At 39.4% G+C, this 19,750-nt stretch overlaps 1 protein-coding gene across 1 annotated transcript; it reads right to left on the reverse strand.

Moving 5' to 3' along the window:
- Positions 1 to 2,792: 2,792 nt before the first annotated feature.
- LOC103440583 (L-type lectin-domain containing receptor kinase IX.1-like) lies at positions 2,793 to 15,523 on the reverse strand. The gene is made up of 3 exons (XM_029106735.2): positions 14,965 to 15,523; positions 8,624 to 9,427; positions 2,793 to 3,388 (listed from the first exon to the last, which is right to left on the reverse strand). The coding sequence occupies exons 1-3, from the start codon at positions 15,521 to 15,523 to the stop codon at positions 2,793 to 2,795; spliced, it is 1,959 nt and encodes a 652-aa protein (XP_028962568.2).
- Positions 15,524 to 19,750: the final 4,227 nt, after the last annotated feature.

Consider the following 19,750-nt stretch of genomic DNA (forward strand, 5'->3'; position numbering starts at 1 on the left):
AAGAAAAAATAATCTGCAATCAAAGAATTAAAAAAATCAAACTCTACTCAAACGACTTAATTTGGGAAAACGGATTTCAGAAACGAGTCCAGAACGTCGAAATTAGACTAGGAGAGATCTCGGACGAAAACTTGAAAAGTCAACGGTCAAGTCAACAGCGACCGGTCAAAGTCAACGCTGACCGTTGACACGGTCAACGTTGAATGCTTTAACTCGAGCAAACGCTGACCGTTGACTCGGTCAACGCTGACCGTTGACTCGGTCAACGGTGACAGCTTTGAATTTAACGTCTAATATCGTTTGTATAAAAAAATTAAAAAAACAGTAGTCTGCAAACAATAGTAGGAACAGTCAATTTATTTTATTTATTATACAAAAGAGGAAAAGAACAATAGTGACAACAATGCAGCTTACCCCAAAAGTCGACGCGCGCGACTCACGGGGGCCTCTAATCGTAATTAAATAGTTTTATCTTTCTAATCTTAGGAGGATATTCAACTCAAAAAGACCGACCAATTCGAAGTCGCTTAACAATTGAAAAAACAAAAGATTAAGACATTACCCCCCACCCCATTACAATATTAGGCCGGCTTCTTTGGTGTGCCGGAGTTGATTGGTGTATTTGCTTGTTTTCTATTATTATCAAGATTGGATGTAATGTAACGACTATTCGTTAATGTCTCGATGATGACAAACAATAGCGTTCGTCGGTTAAATTGTTAAATGTCAGAGAGGAGGATTAGTGGAGACCGAACTCGCATCAGGGTGTATATGCATTATTGCTTTCAGCCACTGCAGTAAAGCAGTTTATTAATAATTGTAATTAGTGACTCTCATATGCAAAATCAAAGTATAGTACGCCAAAAAATATTCAATTACCGAGCATAGTGGCGTTTTAGCATTCCTACAGTCGACGTCACTTGGTGGGATAAGACTTTGTTGTTGTTGTAAGTTGACAGCTTTGAAACCTTTCTATATCTGTTTTTTTAGTGAATTTCCGGGCTTCTGTTTGAATCAAAATCTTTAATTAGTGCTAATCTAGGGCAGTGTAACCGGATATAACGTAACAGATTTAGGGAAAAAAGAGTAAAGGCTCTGATATATTGTACATGGCCATGTAGCTTGGTGGCTGTATTACTTTAACGACCCACAGTGACGAAGCTAAAAGTTAAGCATGCCGGGAAAGAAGCACCAGGTCGTTGAGTTTTAGGGCCTTTGGGGCGGTGGGTGATCATGCATGTGAAGTGAAAGTTTCGGCAATGGTGTTTTGAACTGAAGAACCTTCATCACCTGTCTCGCGTTTGGCCTTTCGTTGCTGCTAGGATGAGTGCACAATCCCACTATTAACAAGCATTCCCTTTCATTTTGATCAAAATTCATTTCTAATCTCTCGTGAGGTGCATCGAAAAACAGAAACGCATAATAAACAGGCGAACAAACGAATTACAAACTACGAATATTATTTTATTAACGTGAAAACAAAGAAACAAGAATGCGCTACAAACTGAAGACTACAATATTGCGACTAACTTGTTTTTTCATACTAAACTACAAGCTATATATTTATAGAGTTGGCTTGAAGTCCGCCCTTTTTTTCTATATATCCAGTCAGCATGAAAATATTGACAAGGTAAATAGCAAACAATTGGATTGATTTTAGATCCTCAGCAGTTTATTTGTGGTTGTTAGTTTGTTTTCAACTATTCTTATTCTGTTAATTATACCGATTTCTATGGGCACAAAGTTAAAAAGCAAAGTGATTGCGGTAGATAAGAGCGGAGCACCTGAAGGCGATTCCGGTCTTGATTTGTAGACCGTAGAAACCATTACAGATTGTGGAAATCTTTCCATCATATATGTCTTTGGCTATGTATAGCTTAATCAGGGTATGTGCATTTGGTAAGGATAAGCATGCAGACTCTGTTACAAAAGGAAGCTCATAGTGAAAATCTCTGTGTTGCGGTACAAGCGATTTGGGTTTTGGGTTATGTGATTTAGCGCGATGAGTAAATCTCTATGTGTTGCGGCACAAGGGATTTGGGTTTTGGGTTATGTGATTTACCTTGTACCGGTTTATGTTTTCACAATGAAGAACAAATATCTTCGGGTTCGATGTAGACAGGATTTTGCCGAAACTCATTAAACTCTTGTTTAGATTGGGATTGCTTCTCTATTAGCAATTGAAACAGATAGAGGCTTAACAAATTAAACAACTACCAGGAATTACTAGTATAGTAAGTAGTGACACCCAAAAACAAAATGTAGTGATTCAGACTTTATAAATCTGAATTCATATACAAGAAATGCAACTTGATGATGGCAAACAATTCGGCTTTAACGATACAAATTGTTTGTGCTGGAACCGAAAGCCCAGATGTGATAGCGGACAGAACACATTAGCTTCTTTTTGATGGGGAACTGATAAATCACATTCAAAGGATTGCACTTTTCTTCAGGCACCCCATATGTATTCTATGGTTCTAAGTGAAGAGTTAGATGCTAAAGTGAATATGTTGTTTTCGGCTGTTGCCAAATTTTTATGTTCGAAATTCAGACTGTTCATTGAAGTTTGTTTTTGCATACATAGCTGGTGCGGTTTGTTATTTCGCAAGAAAATTAAATGGCCTCATGTGCTAAAGCATGACGAACAAACAAACATTAAACGCATATACCAATTCAAATGTTTCATATGTGAAATCATACAGCCATGCATTAAGATAAAAGGTAGTAATTTAAAAAGAAGGAAACACAGAGCGAATCTGATGATATTGTGCAAGGATGTAGCTCGGTTTCTACCGACCTGCATCTTCAAAGGTATCAGTAATGGATCCGTGAGAGGAGAAAGCTTGTTGTGGACGTTGAGGCAGTAGATATTCATGCATATTTTGGGGAAGTTCGGGCAAGGGTGCTTCGAGCTGAAGAACCTTCACTACTTGTCCTGCTTTTGGTCTCTCCTCGTGGTCAGGGCGAGTGCACCATAATCCCACAACTAACAAGCATTCCATTTCATTTCTATTGAAATTCATACACAATCTCTCGTCCGCCACGTCGAGAAGATTTCCTGCAAGGTACAGCTTCCAAGCCCAACTGAAGAGCGGCTCATGATATCCGGCATCCTCGTAAGTTCTCCTTCCACATGCAAGTTCCAAGGCCACAACTCCAAAACTAAACATATCAGATTCCTTAGTGGCCTTCCCTCCTTTCGCATATTCCGGTGCCATGTAGCCGTAAGTCCCTACCACCCCTGTTGTTTGAGTCCTGACCAGTGGATCCACAAGCTTCGCAATCCCAAAATCCCCAAGCTTAGCACTGAAATCGTTGTCCAACAGGACATTAGCTGATTTGATATCCCTATGAAGAACACACCGCTCTGCATCTTCGTGTAGATTGTTAGAGTATAATCAAGGGTAGATATAGTGCCACTTGTCAGCTCAAGATAGGAGTAATTAGTTAGGATTGTTGGAGAGGCAGTTGTGATGTATGGCTTCTCTATAAATACTAGTGTGATGTAATAGCTTAAGTAAGAAGAAATAGAAATACAGTTACCGAACTCTCTCTCTCTCTCTAAGTTCTGTCTCTCTCTAGATTCCTTCGTTTTCTTGGTTAAATGGCTAATGCTTAACATGGTATCAATCGCCGGAATTGCTTGCGCATCTTCGATCCTCTAGTTGCTTCCGCTACTCGCTGCTCGTCGAGTTCTTCGTCTTCTTCCCACAGCCATTTCTGCACTTGGTGTTGTGGTTCTTCAAAGATTGGATTGGTATTCTTCTCCTTCGATTTCTAGGGTTTCTGATATTGTCCTTCGATTCTCTTCAAGATTAAAATTTTTTTCTGCCCGCCAGGTGTTTGTGATATTGCCTCTGTTAAGTTTCTTCGTTGATATACGAAATTATGGTGACTGCTTCTCAACTTCAGATTGTTCAATCTCCCATAACATCTCTTGTTTCCACTGTTTCTGCATCTGTTCATGTGAAATTGGATGATTCTAACTACTTAAATTGGCAATTTCAAATGCAATTGTTATTGGACGGACATGGGATTATGGGATTTGTTGATGGATCTACTCCTTGTCCTGCTCGTTTTGTTCAACGTTCTGGAAATTCTGCTGTTGATCGGAACAATGAGCCTGGTTTATCTACTGTGGAAAATGAGGATTACATTGTCTGGAAAATGCATGATCGGGCTTTATTGCAATTAATCACTGCAACTTTATCTCCAGTTGCTGTCTCCTGTGCTATTGGCAGTGTTAGTTCTCAAGATTTGTGGACTAGATTGAAGGAACAATTCTCCACTGTTTCTCGAACTAGTATCTTTCAAATGAAGTCCAATCTCCAAACAATCAAGAAATGGTCTGATAGTGTGTCTCAGTACTTGCAAAAGATCAAAGAAGCTCGAGATTATCTTTCTGCTGCCGGGGTACACTTTGCAGATCAGGACATTGTGATTCTTGCACTTAATGGATTACCTCCTGAATATAATACCTTTAGGTGTGTGATTCGGGGCCGTGAGAATGTTATATCTCTTAAGGAGTTTAGATCTCAACTTCTTGCTGAGGAGCTCATTGTTGAAACTCATGTTCAGGGTCCACTTTTGTCTGCTATGGTTGCAGATCATTCTTCGGCTACCAAACGATCTCCATCTCAGTTTCATAATAATTCTGGTCCATCTAATTTCTTCTCAGGAGGGAACAGGCAGTTTAATCATAACAAACAAAAGGGCAGGGGCAAGTTTAATCACGGAGTCAAATTCCACAGACAGTCTTATAATGTGTATCCTAATCCAACTTCAGGAGTTCTTGGTTCTTCTCCAAATGGGTATACTGGTGGATCTCCTTCCGTCATTTGTCAGCTATGCAACACATATGGTCACTCTGCATCTTTTTGCGGATCGAGATCTCAATCACAACAAGGCTGTCATATCTGTGGCAAGACAAACCACTCCACTTGGTTTTGTTTTTATAATGACAAAGGGCCAAATTACATTGGTGATTCGCAGTTTCATCCCTCTCAAGTCTCCATGTCGACTTCTCAGTCTCCAAATCTGCCTCATATGCATGGTATGCATACTGTGGTTAATCATCCTTCCCAATGCTCTTCTTCTCAAACCTCTCCTCAGTTTTGGCTTGCGGATTCGGGAGCCTCAAACCATATGACTGCTGATATTCAGAATCTGTCTTTAGCCTCGCCATATCCCACTACTGAGCTTGTGCAAACTGCCAATGGTGAAGGTTTGACTGTGTCTCATATTGGCAGTAGTGTTATCAAACATTCTACCTATCCCATTAAATTGAATTCCGTTTTATATGTACCAAAGTTGACTCATAACCTGTTATCAGTTCATAAAATCTGTCTTGATAACCATTGTTGGCTCATATTTGATGCCTCTTGTTTTTGGATCCAGGACAAAGCCACAGGGAGGATCCTCCACAAAGGCCTGTGCAGTAATGGACTTTATCCCATACCAACTCTTCCTCAGTCCCGATCTTCTATTCACCAGACTATTGCATGTCTTGGACAGCTTGTCAAATCCAGTGTTTGGCACAACCGTTTCGGTCATCCTTCTAATATTACTACCTCATTGATGCTGAAAAATGCTCATATCCCATGTGATAAAGATGTTGTGTCCACTGTGTGTCAAAGTTGTTTAGAGGGTAAATTCACCAGGTTACCTTTTTCACCTAGAACTCATCAATCTTCCATTCCATTTGAAATTGTACACAGTGACCTTTGGGGTCCTGCTCCTTGTAGTTCTATTGATGGTTTCAAGTATTATGTCACACTAATTGATGAGTGTACTCGTTTTTGTTGGATACTCCCTCTTATAAATAAATCAGATTTCTTTACCACCTTTGTAAGTTTCTGTTCTTTTGTACACACTCAATTCTCTACTACTGTCAAAATATTACAAACTGATGGTGGTGGTGAGTATGTCAATCATAGGTTGCATTCCTTCTTACAACATCAAGGCATTCTACATCACAAATCTTGTCCCTATACACCTCAACAAAATGGTTTAGCTGAGCGTAAACATAGGCATGTCATTGAAACCACAATCACATTACTTCAACATGCTTATCTACCCTCTGAATTCTGGTCTTTTGGTTGTCAAACTGCTGTCTATCTTATTAACCGAATGCCTACCACTATTTTACAAAATAAATCCCCTTTTGAAGCTTTGTATGGTAAACTCCCCATCATTTCCCATCTTAAGATCTTTGGTTGTTCATGTTTTCCATTTCTCAGCCCTTATAATGCATCTAAATTACAACCCAAAACCATCAAGTGTGTCTTCCTTGGTTATGCTTCCCAGTACAAGGGGTATATTTGTTTTGATGTCTCACGGCACAAATATTACATATCCAGGCATGTAGTGTTCAATGAGTTAGAGTTTCCATACAAAGCCTTGCTGTCTCAGAAGCATCAGTATTCTCTCCCTTAATCTTCTAGCACTCTTTCACATTCATCATTCATTCCCACACTCGATAACATTTTGGTTTCCTCCTCATCTCATTGTCCTCTTTCAAATCATAATCACACTGTTTCTGCAACCCACGAGTCAGTGCCACTAGCATCAATTTCTCCTGCAGGGTCTCAGCCTCAATTACCATCACAGTCCATTACTGCTGGTCACAATGTTTCCTCCCTGCTCCCTGTGGATTATGTACAAAGTCCTGTTGATTCTATAGGCTCCACATTTAGTCCTGAGCACTTGCCCGTGGTCCTGCCTATTGCTCCCATTAACTTGCATCCTATGCAAACTAGGAGCAAAAATGGTATTGTCAAAAGAAAGGCATTCCTTGCTACCTTGGAGGACTCCAGTGAAGTGGATCTATCTGTTATTGAACCCACATCCTATAAGAATGCTCTTAAGGTTCCAGTTTGGTACAAGGCTATGCAGGAGGAAATCCATGCACTTCACTCTCAAGGCACTTGGTCATTGGTTTCCTTACCATCTCAGAAGAATCTTGTAGGCTGTAAGTGGGTGTTCAAACTCAAACGGAATGCTGATGGGTCCATTGGTCGACATAAGGCTCGTTTGGTTGCAAAAGGATTTAGCCAAGAACCTGGTTTAGATTTTGGGGAGACTTTCAGTCCTGTGGTCAAACCAACTACAGTCCGGTTAGTTTTATCCCTTGCTGCTCACTTTGGCTGGCCTCTTCGACAATTGGATGTGAAGAACGCGTTCCTGCATGGTTTTTTGCAAGAGGAGGTCTATATGTCCCAACCTCCGGGGTTTGAAGATTCTAGCCATCCACATCTTGTTTGTAAGCTTCACAAGTCTCTCTATGGCTTGAAACAAGCTCCTCGAGCATGGAATGAGCGGTTCACTACGTTCCTTCCAACAATTGGGTTCAAAACAACATATTCAGATTCTTCTCTGTTCATAAACACCATTGGTAGTGCTGTTGTGGTTCTATTACTATACGTTGATGACATTATCATTACTGGAAGCTCCATCACTGTTATCCAACAGGTTATTCGGTCCCTTACTTCTAAGTTTGATCTTAAGGATCTTGGGGAGTTACATTATTTTCTTGGCATCCAAATCACTAGAACAGATTCTGGTTTGTTTCTTTCCCAGTCTAAATATATTCAGGACCTGCTGCAGAAGACAGAAATGCTCGAGGCCAAGCCTTGTGATACTCCTTGCTTACCCTATAACAGGCTTTTGAAAGATGATGGCCTTCCGTATAACAATCCCACTGCCTATAGAAGTATTGTTGGTGCCTTACAATATCTTACATTTACCCGTCCAGATATCTCATTCTCTGTACACCAAGTCTGTCAGTTTATGCAAAATCCTATGGTGTCTCACTTTACTGCTGTAAAGAGAATCCTCTGATATTTGAAAGGCACAATGCAGCTTGGTCTTACTTACTCCAAGAGTGACTTGACAATACGAGCTTTTAGTGATGCGGATTGGGCAGGTGATCCGAATGATCGCAGGTCCACCACTGGATTGGTAGTGTTTCTGGGTTCAAATCCTGTTTCCTGGTCTTCCAAGAAACAGCAAACTGTTTCTCGGTCCTCCACAGAGGCTGAGTATCGGGCTATGTCTACTACCTCTGCTGAGCTTGATTGGATCTTACAAGTTCTTGCATTTCTGCAGGTTCAAATATCTTCTCTTCCTGTCCTTTTTTGTGACAACCTGTCGGCAATAGCGTTGTCATTTAACCCTGTTCAACATCAAAGGTCGAAACATATTGAGGTGGATGTCCATTTTGTCCGGGAGAGGATTGCCAAGAAGCAGCTTGCTGTTCAGTTTGTGTCATCTCGAGAACTGTTTGCAGATATTTTCACTAAGGGTCTTAGTGCACCCCTATTTCACACTCATTGTAACAATCTCATGCTTGGTTCATCCACACATGTGATTGCGGGGGGATGTTAGAGTATAATCAAGGGTAGATATAGTGCCACTTGTCAGCTCAAGATATGAGTAATTAGTTAGGATTGTTGGAGAGGCAGTTGTGATGTATGGCTTCTCTATAAATACTAGTGTGATGTAATAGCTTAAGTAAGAAGAAATAGAAATACAGTTACCGAACTCTCTCTCTCTCTCTAAGTTCTGTCTCTTTCTAGATTCCTTCGTTTTCTTGGTTAAATGGCTAATGCTTAACATAGATAATGAAGCGCCGAGGCCAAGCCTAAAGCTATTTTATATCTGAAACTCCATTGCAGGGTTGTTCTAGGGCCAAATAGATGCATGTCAAGGCTGCCATTAGGCATGTACGAATAAACAAGTAAGCATTTGCCTTCCTCGTGACACCATCCAATGAATTGCACCAGATTCTTGTGCATCAAACGACTTATTATTTTTACTTCAGTGGTGAAGATTTTCTCATGGTTCTTAATCTTGGCAAAGATTCTCTTCACAGCAACCGCACATCCAAGATCTTGTAATATTCCATCATAAACTTGTCCTGACCCTCCTTGGCCTAGCTTTCTATCGTCCTCAAAGCCATTGGTTGCTGCAACTAATTCTTTGTAAGAAAACCGTTTCGGAAATGCCAGTTTCTCAAGATTCAAATCATTCGAGTGCTTTGCATGTCCATCATTCCGATTTCTTCGCTTCTTAACCACCAACAAACAGAAACAGCAAATGGCTACACCAAGCATCAAAACGAAAGAAGAAGCTACAACTGCCGTGATCAAGATTGCCTTCTTCGTTTTCTTTTCCTTCTGTTTGATGGCTACCTCAACAGAATCCAAACTGGAATTGAATTCCCATGATCTTATAACATGCCGCTGCTTCTGAACAGCAGAAGCAGAAAACCCAATTGTAACCTGCTCGGGGAGAACCTTTCGCAAGTCAATGACAGAAAAAAGAGAAGAGTTGTCCACAAAAACAGGGCTTACGTCGTATGTCCAAAACACACTGAGGTTGTTGGAGGAAGCATTGTAAGTTATCCATGTTGTGCTAGGATAGCACCAAACCCGTTGGAACCAACTCAAGCTAACCCACAAGAAATTTATCAAATGAAAATGCAAGAACAAAATATTAAAGACACCAAGATTTTAACGAGGTTCCTCAACAGTCAGTGTAACTGGAGTACGTCCTCGGAGCAGTAGGAGCTCACCCAATAATCCACTATCAACCAAATGGGAGTTTACAAAGTGTTGGCAATCTCACAACCCAAAACCCCAATACATCCAATAACTCTCACTCACCAAAGAAACAAATAGAGAGGGAAATATAGTGAATAATTTCCTCTCTATACAAAGCTCAAAGCTAATACACAAATACAACTTTGATTGAGTGAGTACCAACAAAGAAAGAAAATCACCTTTCTTTCTTCTCTTCAAAATGGGGCTGCAGCACCTCTGTTTTTGCTCTATTTTTTCTGCTACGTTTTTTCCTCTCTTATGGCTTCATTACTACTCTTCATCAAAAGTAGCAATTACTTCTACTTCAAAAACTCATCCGTGACTTCCCACATAGACCAAGAAACTTTAGACAAATTCCCTTTTCTTTTCCCCAAAACAAGGAAGAGACATAATTATTTTGTCTTTTTTTCCTTTTTGATTTGTTTAATCAAAAGTTGGCCACTTGGCCACATACTCCAACAATCTCCACCTTGGCCAAGTTCCGAAAAACGCCATGATAAGCCAACCAACACAATTAACACACAACATCACTCCCAAACACTAGCAAGAGAACAACTCATGCCGAGCCAAATGCTCCAAAACTCCTACTGCTCAACGCCTTCTTTATATAGGCAAAATGTGAGCCAAGTTCAAGCAATGAACAAACTTGGCTACACCAACAACCTTAGTCAACATATCAGCGGGGTTGTCTTTAGTTGGAATCTTTTGGAGAATGATTTCCCCTTCACCAACAATTTCACGAACAAAGTGATAACGTACATCTATGTGCTTGGTCCTCGCATGATGAACCTGATACTTAGCCAAATAAATGGCACTTTGACTATCACAATGTACCTCCACCTGCTTCTGATCAACCCCCAAATCTCTAATCAGCCCATGTATCCAAATGGCCTCCTTTATAGCTTCAGCAACTGCCATATATTCAGCCTCTGTAGTAGACAAGGCAACAGAAAACTGCAAAATGGACCTCCAACAAACTGGCCCTTTAGCCATAGTAAACACATAGCCTGTAGTAGACTTCCTTCCATCCAGATCACCTGCATAATCTGAATCAACATAACCAACTGCAAAATGACCAATACCAGAGTCATCCCTCTCAAAGCATAAACCAACATCTCGAGTACCATGGAGATATCTCAATATCCACTTAGCTGCTTGCCAGTGCTCTTTACCTGGATTATGCATATATCGACTCACCATGCCAACTGCATGAGCAATATCCGGTCTAGAGCATACCATTGCATACATCAAACTACCAACCAAATTTGCATATGGTATATTTTTCATTTGCAGCTTCTCTTTATCATTTTTAGGACATTGTAGAGAACTCAATTTAAAATGAGAAGCCAAAGGGGTACTAACCGGTTTGGTTGAATCATGAACTCCAAACTTCCGAATCAACTTCTCAAGGTATTGTCATTGATTCAAACTGACCAAACCCTTCTCTCTATCTCTAGTGATCTCCATGCCAAGGATCTTCTTTGTTTCACCAAGATCCTTCATCTCAAACTCATTCTTCATTTGTTTCTTCAATTTCTCAATCTCTTCAACATTCTTTGAGGCAATCAACATATCATCAACATATATCAATAAATAAATGAAAGACCCATCTTGCAACTTCTTGAAGTACACACAATGATCATATTGACTTCTAGAATAATTTTGGCCTCTCATAAATTTATCAAACCTCAAATACCATTGCCTTGGAGATTGCTTCAAGCCATAAAGCGATTTATTCAATTTGCAAAACAAATTTTCCTTCCCTTTCACCATATACCCATCCGGTTGACACATATAGATCTCTTCATTCAAATCACCATGTAGGAAAGCCGTCTTCACATCGAGTTGCACAAGCTCAAGATCATATTGTGCAACAAGAGCTAACATAATACGAATTGATGAGTGCTTCACAACTGGAGAAAATATTTCATTGTAGTCAATGCCCTCCTTTTGTGCATACCCTTTAGCAACTAATCTTGCTTTAAATCTCACATTGCTTTTCTCATCAGCATCTTCCTTCTTGGCATACACCCATTTACAACCAATAGCTTTCTTGCCCTTAGGCAATTTAGCTAACTCCCAAGTCTTGTTCTTCAAGAGAGAATTCATCTCATCACCCATGGCATTGCACCACCTATTCTTCTCCTCACTCTCAATAGCTTCCTCAAAATTGGATGGAATCTCTTCAGTGATAATAGAAAGAGCAAAAGCAACATAATCACTATACCGAGCTGGCTTGGTAATTTGTCTCTTTCCTCTGCTCTTGGCAATAGACTCTTGAGGTGAAACTTGCTCTTCAACTTGAATAGAATCTTCAAGTTCAACTTCTTCAACATCCTCATGGTCTCCAACTTCTTCACTTGTAGTGGCTTCGACATCAGCGGAAATAGGATTTGAAGTACCAGAGGCAACTTTCTCAAGTTCCACCTGTTGGACATCTTTCACATTTTTCTCAGAGTATTTGAACATACTTTCTTCATCAAATGTCACATCTCTGCTGATTACAAGTTTTTTCATCTCTGGGCACCACAACCTGTAACCTTTGACACCACTACTAAAACCAAGAAAGATAGCCTTTTTGGCTCTAGGATCAAGTTTATTTTCAGTCACATGAAAATAAGCAGGTGAACCAAAAATACGAATATAGTCATAATCAGAAGAAGATTTTCCAGTCCATACCTCCATTGGTGTCTTACCCTGAATAGCAGCTGAGGGTAACCGGTTGATGATGTGACATGCATAATTAACTGCTTCTGCCCAAAATGACTTGCTCAAACCCGACTGAGACAACATACATCTAACCTTCTCAAGCAAGGTTCGATTCAATCTTTCTGCAACTCCATTTTGTTGTGGAGTTCCCCGAACATTGAAATGTCTCACAATTCCTTCTTCTTTGCAAACTTTAAAGAAAGGATCGGATGTGTATTCACCACCATTATCCGATCTCAAAATCTTAATCTTTCTCCCAGTCTGGTTCTCAACCATTTTCTTCCAACCCAAGAAAATGCTTAACACCTTACTCTTGTGCTTCATAGTGTAGACCCAAGACCTTCTTGAATAATCATCAACAAAGGTCACAAACCAATGTCTACCACTCAAAGAGGGAGTCTTTGTAGGACCCCAAACATCCGAATGCACATAATCAAGAATGCCCTTCGTCTGATGTACAGTAGTACCAAACTTCACTCTAGTTTGCTTCCCCAAGACACAATGCTCACAGAAATCAAGCTTACAAGTCGTGGCACCATTTAGAAGACCTTGTTTCACAAGCCCTTGTAGAGCTTTCTCACCGGCATGGCCTAATCTCATATGCCACAATCTAGTAGTATCTGAATCAGATGTGCCCATATTTTCAGGGACTACAGATGCTTCACCTGTCACAGTGCTTCCCTGCAATAAATACAAATGGCCACATCTAGGAGCTTTCATCACAACAAGTGCACCATAAGTAACTTTCAATGTCTGTCCATCTGAATGAAACCTGAAACCCTTGGATTTCAAAGTACCCAAAGAAATAAGATTTTTCTTCAAATTCGGTACATACCGAACACCTGTCAACTCTTTAACCATGCCATCATGCAACTTCAGAACTGTACCAATCCCTTTTGTTGTGCAAGGATTGTCATCTCCCATGAACACAACGCCACCATCAAACTCTTTCAAGCTTGAAAACCAATCCTTGTGAGGAGTCATATGATGAGTACAACCTGTATCCAACACCCACTTAGTAGCACAATCAAATGATGAGGAAGTGGTTAAAGCAAAATCAGAAAAATCTGTTTCAACCTTAGCAACATTAGCTTCAGAACTTTCTTTGCCTTTGGTCTTCAATTTTGGACAATCTTTCTTCCAATGGCCCTTATTACGACAAAAGGCACATTCATCCCTTTCCAAAGGTTTTCTACCTTTAGAGTTTCCTCTAGGTCGAGACTGTGATTTTTTCCTGCTAGAAGATGATCTTCTCTCCGATGATCTACCTCTAACAAATAAAGCTTCAGAGGTACTATCATGATTTTTATCTCTATGCCTCATTTCATAATTCATCAAGGCATTTGACACATCTTCAAATTTCACAGTTTCTTTACCATGCATAATAGTGGTAACAAAATGCTCATAAGAGTCCGGCAAGGAATTCAACAATATTAAGGCCTTATCTTCATCCTTAATATCCTCATCTAAATTTAACAAGTCGGCAATCAACTTATTAAAAGCATCAAGGTGTCTAATCATTTTTGTACCTTCTTTGTATTGGAAGCGGTAGAGCTTTTTCTTCAAGTGTAGCCGGTTCTCTGCACTCTTCGTCATATACTTGTCTTCCAATTTTTGCCACAACACACTTGCCAATGTCTCCCGCATCACAAAATACTTCTGAGTTTTTGCAAGGCACAACCGAATTGAAGAGCAAGCCCACAAATTTAATTTCTCCCATTCCGGCTTCGACATAGCTTCCGGCTTCTCTCCCAAAGCGGCAAGTAGATCTTGTTGAGCCAACACATCTTTGACCTCACATTGCCACATCTCGAAGTTGTTTGTGCCATCAAACTTTTCCACTTCGAACTTTGCATTTTGCACCGTAGTTCTTGCAAACCCGGAGCTGCTTCCAAAAGGATTTTCATCTTGCCCGTCTGACATCTTTGGCAACTAGACAGTACCCAAGAGCAACCAGTGCTCTGATACCAATTGTTGTGCTAGGATAGCACCAAACCCGTTGGAACCAACTCAAGCTAACCCACAAGAAATTTATCAAATGAAAATGCAAGAACAAAATATTAAAGACACCAAGATTTTAACGAGGTTCCTCAACAGTCAGTGTAACTGGAGTACGTCCTCGGAGCAGTAGGAGCTCACCCAATAATCCACTATCAACCAAATGGGAGTTTACAAAGTGTTGGCAATCTCACAACCCAAAACCCCAATACATCCAATAACTCTCACTCACCAAAGAAACAAATAGAGAGGGAAATATAGTGAATAATTTCCTCTCTATACAAAGCTCAAAGCTAATACACAAATACAACTTTGATTGAGTGAGTACCAACAAAGAAAGAAAATCACCTTTCTTTCTTCTCTTCAAAATGGGGCTGCAGCACCTCTGTTTTTGCTCTATTTTTTCTGCTACGTTTTTTCCTCTCTTATGGCTTCATTACTACTCTTCATCAAAAGTAGCAATTACTTCTACTTCAAAAACTCATCCGTGACTTCCCACATAGACCAAGAAACTTTAGACAAATTCCCTTTTCTTTTCCCCAAAACAAGGAAGAGACATAATTATTTTGTCTTTTTTTCCTTTTTGATTTGTTTAATCAAAAGTTGGCCACTTGGCCACATACTCCAACAATCCATGCATGACCAACGTTCTCAATTTTGCTTCTAAGATCCCAACTGCCACTAACCGTGGAGGAAATCTGATTCACGTTGATCCCCACGTGGGGCGCAGGTGGATCCCACTGCTCGTTTTTGAAGTTATCAAACTCAACAGCTACAATATGGTTTTGTGACACTACAAGATTAGTTGTTTTGTTGTACAATCCTAGATTTCCGCTGTGGGAGTTGGGCGGAATAGGATAGCCAACGGGTGCAAGAAAAAAGGCAAAACCGTCGCCAAGGGTCTGACTGTCGCCAGAATCGACAGTAAAAGTTAAATGAGTGGCGAAGTCTGCCAGCGAGCTCGTAGTAGAGTCCCATAACTGCAGAGGCTCTGAATACGTAGCTCGCCCGACACAGGGTGACCCCAGTTGCTGGTTGAGTTCGATCTTTGTGGAGGAGAGAAAGGCATCGCCCGCGTAGCCTATTTTATTTGAGCCAGAGTCGAATTGTGGGAAGCTGAAGGAAAGTGGATTGGCAAAGGGAGCGAAAAGATGGATGGAAAGGAAGAAGACACTAAAAATGTAGCGCTTGTTTGAGTAGTGAAAGATCATTGTCTGATAGTTTAGGATGAAATTGGTGCAAAGTTTCAGTTAAAAAGAGAACTGCAGAAAAAGGCCTAAACAACTTTGAAACAGCAAAGAAAAATACGAGGAATATGATAAGTGGTATACACTTATTTAAAGCCGTCTTATCTCTTATTGGTTCAACCTTGGCAGGGACGGAGCTACAAATTTCTTTTAGTGGGGGTATCCCGAAAATCAACTAAGAAAACCTTATTATAGTATGACTTATACTCAATATGATAATAGAGATGCTTTCAAATGATGATGTATCACAATTCCATGTTACAAAAATTTCAATATAGTAGTGGAAAGTGGAAAAGTGGTGTGAAAAATATTAATACATGATAGGCGGGAGATGAGTTTTTCAGTTAGAATGACATGAGTAAGAGCATTTTTGTTCATATAATATTTGATATGGAGTATAAGTGATATGAATGTATGTTGGATATTAGATACATATATTTTCTTCAAAGATAACACGTGTATATTATATAACTCTAGTCAGCAACTTAAAAAACGAATTACTTGAGTGGGGACATCTACCCCCAATGAGCCTTCATTGGCTCTGTCCATGACCTTGGCCGACCTTGTTTACTCTTATCTTCATACTCGAATATCATATTCTCCTATTACTTTACATGAATTTGGCGTTCTAATATCGTTTGTTAAAAAAAAAAGAAAAAAAAAAGAGTAATCTGCAAACCAAAATAGCGACAGTTAATTTATTTTATTTACTATACAAAAAAGGAAAAGAATAATAGTGACGATGCAGCTTACCCCAAAAGTCGATGCGTGCGAGCCTCTAGAATCTTAATTAAATAGTTTAGGAGGATATTCAACTCCAAAGACCGACCAATTCAACTAAAAGAGACCGACCAATTCAAAGTCACTTAACGAGTGAAAAAAAAGGGAACAAGACTGCAAACAAAAATAGCAACAGTTAATTTATTTTATTTACTTTACAAAAAAGGAAAAGAACAATAGTGACGATGCAGCTTACCCCAAAAGTCGATGCGTGCGAGCCTCTAGAATCTTAATTAAATAGTTTAGGAGGATATTCAACTCCAAAGACCGACCAATTCAACTAAAAGAGACCGACCAATTCAAAGTCACTTAACGAAAAAGGAAACGAACAATAGTGACGATGCAGCTTAACCCAAAAGTCGATGCGTGCGAGCCTCTAGAATCTTAATTAAATAGTTTAGGAGGATATTCAACTCCAAAGACCGACCAATTCAACTAAAAGAGACCGACCAATTCAAAGTCACTTAACGAGTGAAAAAAAAGGAACAAGACTGCAAACAAAAATAGCGACAGTTAATTTATTTTATTTAGTATACAAAAAAGGAAAAGAACAATAGTGACGATGCAGCTTACCCCAAAAGTCGATGCGTGCGAGCCTCTAGAATCTTAATTAAATAGTTTAGGAGGATATTCAACTCCAAAGACCGACCAATTCAACTAAAAGAGACCGACCAATTCAAAGTCACTTAACGAGTGAAAAAAAAAGGAACAAGACATACTCCTCCATTATAATATTAGGCCGGCTTCTTTGGTGCGATGGAGTTGAATTATGTATTCACTTGTTTTCTATGATGTAATTTAACAACTATCCGTTAGTGTCTCGATGATGATGAATAATTTTTGTTTTTTCGACAAACGATAATTTTCTCAGTTAAATTGGTAAATGTCAGAGGGTTGTTTTCTATTATTATCAAGGTTGAATGTACTCTAACTACTATCCGTTACTGTCCCGATGATGAATAAACAAACGATAACATTCATCGGTTAAATTGTTAAATTTCAAAGGGTAGGAGGATCGTTGGGGATCGAACCGCACTAGGGTGCATATGTGTTATCGCTTTTCGCCACTACAATAAAACACCATCATTTTCTCGAAGATGAATAAAGTTTCTTTTGGTGTGCCGGAGTTGATTGATGTATTCGCTTGTTTTCTTTTATTGTCGAGATTGGATGTAATCTAATAACTATCCATTACTATCTCGATAAGGAATAATTCATTTTTTTAACAAATCGATTAAATTGTTAAATGAAGAAGGGAGGGGGATCAGTGGCACCAGTGTGCATATGCATTATTGTTTTTGGCCACTGCGATAAAGCAGTTCGTTAATAATTGTAATTAGTGACTCTCGTATGCAAAATCAATGAATAGTACGTGTATATTATATAACTCTAGTCAGCAACTTAATAAACGAATTACTTGAGTGGGGACATCTACCCCCAGTGAGTCTTCATTGGCTTTGTCCATGACCTTGGCAGACCTTGTTTACTCTTATCTTCATACTCGAATATCATATTCTCCTCTTACTTTAAGTGAATTTGGCGTTCTAATATCGTTTGTAAAAAAAAAAAGAAAAAAAAAAGAGTAATCTGCAAACAAAAATAGCGACAGTTAATTTATTTTATTTACTATACAAAAAAGGAAAGGAACAATAGTGACGATGCAGCTTACCCAAAAAGTCGATGCGTGCGAGCCTCTAGAATCTTAATTAAATAGTTTAGGAGGATATTCAACTCCAAAGACCGACCAATTCAACTAAAAGAGACCGACCAATTCAAAGTCACTTAACGAGTGAAAAAAAAAGGAACAAGACATACTCCCCCATTATAATATTAGGCCGGCTTCTTTGGTGCGATGGAGTTGAATTATGTATTCACTTGTTTTCTATGATGTAATTTAACAACTATCCGTTAGTGTCTCGATGATGATGAATAATTTTTGTTTTTTCGACAAACGATAATTTTCTCAGTTAAATTGGTAAATGTCAGAGGGTTGTTTTCTATTATTATCAAGGTTGAATGTACTCTAACTACTATCCGTTACTGTCCCGATGATGAATAAACAAACGATAACATTCATCGGTTAAATTGTTAAATTTCAAAGGGTAGGAGGATCGTTGGGGATCGAACCGTACTAGGGTGCATATATGTTATCGCTTTTCGCCACTACAATAAAACACCATCATTTTCTCGAAGATGAATAAAGTTTCTTTTGGTGTGCCGGAGTTGATTGATGTATTCGCTTGTTTTCTTTTATTGTCGAGATTGGATGTAATCTAACAACTATCCATTACTATCTCGATAAGGAATAATTCTTTTTTTTTAACAAATCAATTAAATTGTTAAATGAAGAAGGGAGGGGGATCAGTGGCACCAGTGTGCATATGCATTATTGTTTTTTGCCACTGCGATAAAGTAGTTCGTTAATAATTGTAATTAGTGACTCTCGTATGCAAAATCAATGAATAGTATGACAAAAATGTTGTGCTAAGATAGCACCAAACCCGTTGGAACCAACTCAAGCTAACCTTTCTTTCTTCTCTTCAAAATGGGGCTGCAGCACCTCTGTTTTTGCTCTCATTTTCTGCTACGTTTTTTCCTCTCTTATGGCTTCATTACTACACTTCATCAAAAATAGCAATTATTTCTCTTTCAAAGAACTCATCCGTGACTTCCCATGGACCAAGACAACTTTAGACCAATTCCCTTTTCTTTTCCCCAAAACAAGGAAGAGACATAATTATTTTGTCTTTTTTTTCTTTTTGATTTGTTTAATTAAAAGGTGGCCACTTGGCCACATACTCCAACAATCTCCACCTTGGCCAAGTTCCGAAAAACGTCATGATAAGCCAACCAACACAATTAACACACAACATCACTCCCAAACACTAGCAAGAGAACAACTCATGCCGAGCCAAATACTCCAAAACTCCTACTGCTCAACGCCTTCTTTATATAGGCATAATGTGAGCCAAGTTCAAACAGTGAACAAACTTGGCTACACCAACAACCTTAGTCAACATATCAGCGGGGTTGTCTTTCGTTGGAATCTTCTGGAGAATGATTTCCCCTTCACCAACAATTTCACGAACAAAGTGATAACGCACATCTATGTGCTTGGTCCTCGTATGATGAACCTGATACTTAGCCAAATAAATGGCACTCTGACTATCACAATGTACCTCCACCTGCTTCTGATCAACCCCCAAATCTCTAATAAGCTCATGTATCCAAATGGCCTCCTTTATAGCTTCAGCAACTGCCATATATTCAGCCTCTGTAGTAGACAAGGCAACAGACGACTGCAAAATGGACCTCCAACAAACTGGCCCTTTAGCCATAGTAAACACATAGCCTGTAGTAGACTTCCTTCCATCCAGATCACCTGCATAATCTGAATCAACATAACCAACT

Source organism: Malus domestica, chromosome 08 (genome assembly GCF_042453785.1).
Source record: "Malus domestica chromosome 08, GDT2T_hap1".
NCBI classification, from domain to species: Eukaryota; Viridiplantae; Streptophyta; class Magnoliopsida; order Rosales; family Rosaceae; genus Malus; species Malus domestica.

What these genes read in the sequence shown, in the direction of transcription:
- LOC103440583 (XM_029106735.2), bottom strand. Translation starts at nt 15,523, where the DNA reads ATGATCTTTCACTACTCAAACAAGCGCTACATTTTTAGTGTCTTCTTC. An exon ending in GGATCTTAGAAGCAAAATTG is followed by an intron (nt 9,428 to 14,964) that starts AGAACGTTGGTC and finishes AACGGGTTTGGT; the next exon opens with GCTATCCTAGCACAACATGG. An exon ending in CTTGGCCTCGGCGCTTCATT is followed by an intron (nt 3,389 to 8,623) that starts ATCTATGTTAAG and finishes TATACTCTAACA; the next exon opens with ATCTACACGAAGATGCAGAG.